We start from the raw sequence: 6,000 nt of genomic DNA, 5'->3' as shown, positions 1-6,000 counted from the left end.
TGCAGACGGCTTGAAGGCTAGGCTCGGCTCTCTAGTAGCAGGTCGATGAGGAAGCCAGGAAGCATGTCGACTGTTCCTGGCGAGGAGACACGGCGTGGAGTTTCTGTCAACACATTGTGCGTTGTCGCGGTCGAAGTGAACTCAGGATCTGAGCGGTCGTTTTCCGATCAATGGAGCTGGATCTCAGTATGTGCGAGACCGGCGGGAGTCAATCTCACAGAGGTTGCTTGAGTCCAGCAACCCGTTCAGCTGATGGAGCAAGGGTTCTCGGTCGTGCCCGTCGACGTCGCAATTCAAGGTGGATTTGATGTGCGGAGAGTGAACAGGTGTGATTTGTTATTGAAGATCGTGCTTTTGATTCATTCAGGTGACTCGAGGATGCTCGCAGTCGTGCTCATTCGCTAATAGTACAAGTCGATGCCAGCGTACTGTGCAAAGACCATCCCAACGCCATGCATAATAATAATGACCCAAACGCCATTCCAATAATTCGTATGCTTCCCAAGCAAGCCGCCTGCCGTATTGGGGTATCATGATCCACATCATCCAGTCCGATGCCACACGTCGTTACGTTTTGTTGAAGGCTTGCTTTTCCGTATGCACAAGCCTGTGCAATGCATGCATCCATCAAATAAAGTCGTTAAAAGAGCCGTGCCGATATCAAGAGGGCGGAAGGTATGAGCACCGCTCAAGCATGGACCTCAGTATTCGTCGATGCACATTGTGAGTCGAGCCGAGACTGGATGGAGACAACGCTCGCGCTCATGGTATCGAGGCGTTGGTTGAGAGCCTCCATTGACTTGCCGAAGCTGTCGATGAGGCTCATCAGCTTCTCCAATGAGTTGTCCTTTCTGAGGAAGAAGTCAGTAAAGGTTGATCGATGGAGTCGGTGATAATTGGTGAAACGTACTTTGTGGGGACGACCTCACGGTATTTGCACTCCAACTTTTGCTCCTTGCATGATTGGCATACGTGCTCGCCATCACACTTTTGCTTCCTCTTGCGGCACTCTTCACAAGCCTGAGATGGAAACGTCAGTATGGGTTGAGATATGGTTCGACGTTGGGTGATGTGAGACATGGCAATACACTTTCTATCCGTGAAGAAGGATAAGAGTTTGAAGGAGTGGGGTTGTATAGTATGTGATTGACTGAGGATGACTGACCGTTGCGGTGCGCTTGGCTTTTTGACGAGGAGTTGATGGGCTAGGCGTGATTGGAACAGCAGGGAACTTTGTTGGCCGACCTTCTGTGTAGTGGTGGTGTAGCGGAGATGTTGCTGATGGAGGAGTTGCTGGTCCCACGGACACATTGCAGGAAGAGCTGCCACTCTCCATGCCGCTGAAGGACGAATCGACCTCTTGAATGAAAGGATCTGAGCAAGAGCGGTCGGCGTTGTAGTAGCTAGTCGACTCCGATGGGAAGTAGTCATCTGGGGAGTATTCATATGGCGATACTGGGAATGGGTTGCTGAAGAGGACGTGTTGAGGCGGTGGTGGCGGAGGAGTGTAGAACACGCCAGGTGGGAACTCGTTGTAGTGAGGTTGTTCCATCGGGATCATGCCGTGAGAGTGGTGGTCCATCATCATACGCTGAAAGTTGCGCTTGAGGCTCTTTGGTGCTGGGGTGTGGAGAGACATGGCGGTGAGATGCGATGTTGGTATGCGTTGGAGTTCCGAAGGGTCGAAGTGGTAACGACTAATGATCGGATGAAAAGGATGTAGATGGAGAGATTGAGTGGTCAACGTCGAACTTGAGGCTGTTGCAGTGGAAGATGATCTGGAAATGATGGTCTCAGTGGTGGAATTGAATCCAAACGGTGGGAACACAGAGGATATCTATAGGGAAGCAGTCACCGAGTGATCCGCCAGTTGGAGTACCAGGCGGTGGTTGACATCCGCCATGTGCGAGGTAGGTGTCCTGCCAGGTGTGGCCGAGCGTTCCAATGGGTCCAGAGGTGACGAGCGCGGCCCCAATGCACGCGGAAAGCTTAGCGCGGAGAGAAATAAGGTGCAGGTTTTCCAGGTACGCCACGGGCACCACCAAAGAATGGCCCGAAAATCTGGTCGGCAGACACGCCAGGCAAGTCCTGCAAACGACTTCGGATAGGCGAACGAGCACTGCGTCTCTGATCAGGGTCTTTTCCGGGGCGCTGATCACTTTGATTGATGATGCGTTGTTGCTCGCCTTACAAAGGACATTTGAGATGAATAGATTGAGCTCGGCAGAGACATTGCAGTCTCTCGTACAGCGCCTTCCCAAGGTGGACTGGTCGACTGTCATCTTCAACGGCTGTGCATTGGCCTAGGGCAAGTCATCTCTTGTCGGGTGGCTGTCCGTGAGCCTCTACGTGGCTGTCACAGCAATCTGATCAAGGACAATGATGGCGAGCACAATCTCCATCACCGAGGAGCTCCAATCGCTCCTGCATATTCTGACCGGGCATTGTCGTTGCAATACCGCGGAGGATCCCTACGACTGCATCCGTACCTGCGTCGCGTCGACCGCGTCGTCTAGGTCGCTGGAACGCAACTGTCGAGCCGGTATGAGTGGCAGACAGCATGGAAGGGTCCGGATGCGAAAGAGTCGTTGTTAGCGTGGTTGAGATCTGCTCTGGGGCCGGGATACGAGTGTGTATCCGGTGTACTGGCAGCAGTATACGAAGGCACGGCGTGGCTTGGTGGACTCGGAGAATACCACTCAGTTCTCGCTGCGTGGTATCTGCCATGTGTGGTCTTGGTGGGGCTCACCAGCAGGATGCAGACCTCCAAGACCGAGACCTCTCCACAGACTACTGAAATGCACTACGATGGTCTCCTCAGTAGCTGACGTCGGATACCAGCAGATCGGCATTGATCCTGGATGGCAATCAATGCAAACAGGCGAGATGCTGTGCAGGGGAGATGCATATACTGTATATTGGTGATCGAGCCGATGGCCCAGAGTCCCGGATCGTGGATGACACCGGTATGCGGGCGAAATGGATATCGCCGTCGCCGCCCAGGTCTTCAGGTTGGTTGTTGCCTCAGTAGTCCGCCATCGGTCAGGGTGTCAAACAGGGCAAAGTCGAGCGGGTCCATAGCGTCGGAGGTCTTCGGTGGCTTGCTGTCCGCGCCTCTCTCTCTCTCTCTCTCTCCCTCTCTCCCTCTCTCTCTCGCTCTGTTCTCCACAAATGGACTTTCCTCTTCGAGCCAAGAGGAACTCTTCACCCACGGCGTTGACGTGCAGTAGCGTGATGCGCCAACCCGGGGAGGATCAGCTGTATTCCCGTCTTTTCCGAAACCTTGTAATTTCCGCCAGCACCAGCCTCTTGCCGGGCCAGAGGTTTTTTCTCTTCACAGTCTTCAGTGGGGAAGTACAGGCGAATGGAGCTGCAGCTGCGCCTTACTTGTTCCCTCTGTCCTCAGCCTCTTTCGCTGCTTCTTCGGCCATCTCCTCATGCTTATCATTGCCAGTCTGAGCTCTTTGCAGGATCCTCCGCAAACCTCGCTTCTAGTTTGCGCTGCGGAAAGATACCAGACTGGCAAAAGACTGACAGCAGCCATAGCAGTCGTTCGCTCTAGAACTCTTCGTCGATGCATGATCCGACTTCTCCCTTCCTCCGGCTCGAAATTACCAAGTTCTGGCGTGCATCTTGGGGACGACTCTCGTCTCCCGAGTATCGTGGAGAAGAGTTCATCCTGCCTGGTGGGTCCAGTGACGGGCATCGCTACTGACGCCAACCACATTATCAATCACTTCCTCCAAGCGGGCTTGTCTCAAAGTCTCCGTTCCTTCAAAATTTCTCAAAGATACAGAATTTCCTTCTGCCGTTCTTTACCGAATGGAAATGCCGCATGTAGCTGGAGCTCATCCTGCTGCGACAGCCAGCTGCAGAACATGCATACAATGTGGTAACAGGCATGAACCTCCGCGCCACGGCCTGCAGCCCAGCCCTTTGTTCTGCTCTCAACTGCAGGTACTCTGTGGGAGTGAAGAAGCCAAGCCTCGCGGTCCGACAACCCCACGCCTGCATGAGCTGTGCGTAAGCTCGCAGAACAACCAGAGATGGCTTGCCTTAGACGCGAGAGATCATCGGGCGGTCCGAAAGCTCTCGATGGGTCTCGAACCTGGCCATTCGCAGCATTTTGATGCCACAAAAGCTACTCAGGTACATTCGCATAACACGATGCTGCACTGCATTTCCCTCAGAATGCAGTATGTTCCTGTGGGTCAGCTATACAAGTGCAGCGGGGATCCTCTTCCCATGGTAGACGTCGTCTGGGACGCAGGAAATGAACGACAGGATCGCTGTGTCGCATGCGACGCCCAGTCACATCATTTTGCATGGGCTCTCCATTTCCTTGGGTTGGCCTTTCCTTTTCGGAAATGAGCTTTTTCTCGAGATTCGCAAATTCCCATTGGCCGCAGCTTGCAGATACAACCACTTGGATCGACAACTCAATGGCGATGGCAAAGGCCGATTACGTACCCACCCGAGTACCAGATCAAATCATCAGTTGCGAGAGAATCCCTGCCACTCTTCTGCCGTTTCGAGAGTCGAGACAGCATTATGTACGGCTGTATTGCTGAGTAAAGATGCATGTGTACTCCCACAACAGGGCAGATCAGCCGCGCACTTGTGTGTTGGGTAAATATCGCCTTTCTGCCCGGACTTGGTAAACTGCGAGCATGTTGCACAATATTGCCCGTCGATGCAAGACCCAAGCAGGGCGTGTTTGGCAGCGACATTGTCTACTGCAGTGCTGTGCTTCTCGGCCAAAGTTCGCGGAGAGGATTGCGCCGGGTAATTGGGATCGACTGCTCGAGCCTCCAGATCCTTTGTGGTCCAAAGTATTGCTCTCCCTTACAGCAAGATATCGTCGCCGAGCGGGGTTGGAAAATCCTTCACTTGCTATACCGCGTCGATCCGTTCGATCAACGACCTCGCCGAGTCTCTTCCGAAGAATCAGCGTATCGTCGCACTGCAATTGATGAACATAGCTACCAATGATGGTTTGACCGGAGTTCCGCATAAGGGTCTGCGCAAATGAGAGGCGTCGTTTGAAGGTGACGTCGCATGAAGCACCCCTGTCGTCCTACCCCTGTCTCCACGATCCTGCACTCTCCCGTTCTGCACACGTCCTTCAAACAACCTCACCTCCTCACACTCGTCACAATTCGCCTATTGTGCAGTCGCAAATGCCGTGTAATACATGCGATGGTGTGCATTCGTGCATGTACCTCCGAGGTGTACATAACAACCACACGAGCGCCAGACGCCAGTAACGCCACCGTCCGTAATACACAAACGCCACGACCGCAGGGCCGGAGTCCGCGTACCTGGATCTACTCTCGCGTCACATAGATTAATCCCTCCCTCAGATCACGGCCATCGACCCGCGAACTTGCGGTACGATCTATCAGAGCACGATGACTACCAGCTGAGTGATCGTTCCAACGTTCTGGATTGCTATACCTCGCACGACAGGCTGACGAACTGCGGCTGCATCGCTTATATCTGCGTGGAGATTTGGAAAAGTCACTTTGCCCTCTGCTGTGCCCTTGGTGATCAGTCCTATACCACTTCTACCATTCGCTTGGGATCCGAATCCAGGTCCTGCAGGCTGGATCGTCGACAGGGTTGTCTCAAATCGGCCTGAGATGCTCAGTCTGAAACGTCTTTCAACAAGATCAACTATCCTGACAGAACTGGGAACAGACTTATTCCACTCATGCTGTCCCTTTCCCTCTGATCTTTGACGGCCAAATTACCGCCAGACCTGTCCTCGTCAAAGCAGCAATCAAGAACAACCCCATTCGGGCCATTCCAAACAGTCTGCGGCGGGGCCCTCAGCCGAGACAACCCACTTGTCAAGTTGTGCTCATTCACGAAGCATAACCCCACCTTGATCTACACCTCTAACCGGAAACAGGTCCTCGACTCCGCTTTCTAGCCCTCGCCTCGCGCGAAGGTTTCGCTAAACTCCTCCACACTCTTGCGCCATTGGAGGTATTAGCC

At 53.5% G+C, this 6,000-nt stretch overlaps 1 protein-coding gene across 1 annotated transcript; it reads right to left on the bottom strand.

The window, feature by feature from the left end:
- Positions 1–509: 509 nt before the first annotated feature.
- MYCGRDRAFT_111569 (uncharacterized protein) lies at positions 510–1,639 on the bottom strand (the record flags this gene model as incomplete). Its single annotated transcript, XM_003847994.1, has 3 exons — positions 510–851; positions 911–1,020; positions 1,166–1,639. 3 exons carry the CDS (start codon positions 1,637–1,639, stop codon positions 689–691), a joined length of 747 nt encoding a protein of 248 aa, XP_003848042.1.
- Positions 1,640–6,000: the final 4,361 nt, after the last annotated feature.

The sequence above is a fragment of the Zymoseptoria tritici genome, chromosome 12, assembly GCF_000219625.1.
Source record: "Zymoseptoria tritici IPO323 chromosome 12, whole genome shotgun sequence".
In the NCBI taxonomy this organism is placed as follows: Eukaryota; Fungi; Ascomycota; class Dothideomycetes; order Mycosphaerellales; family Mycosphaerellaceae; genus Zymoseptoria; species Zymoseptoria tritici.
This window is presented reverse-complemented; position numbering and strand designations above follow the sequence as displayed.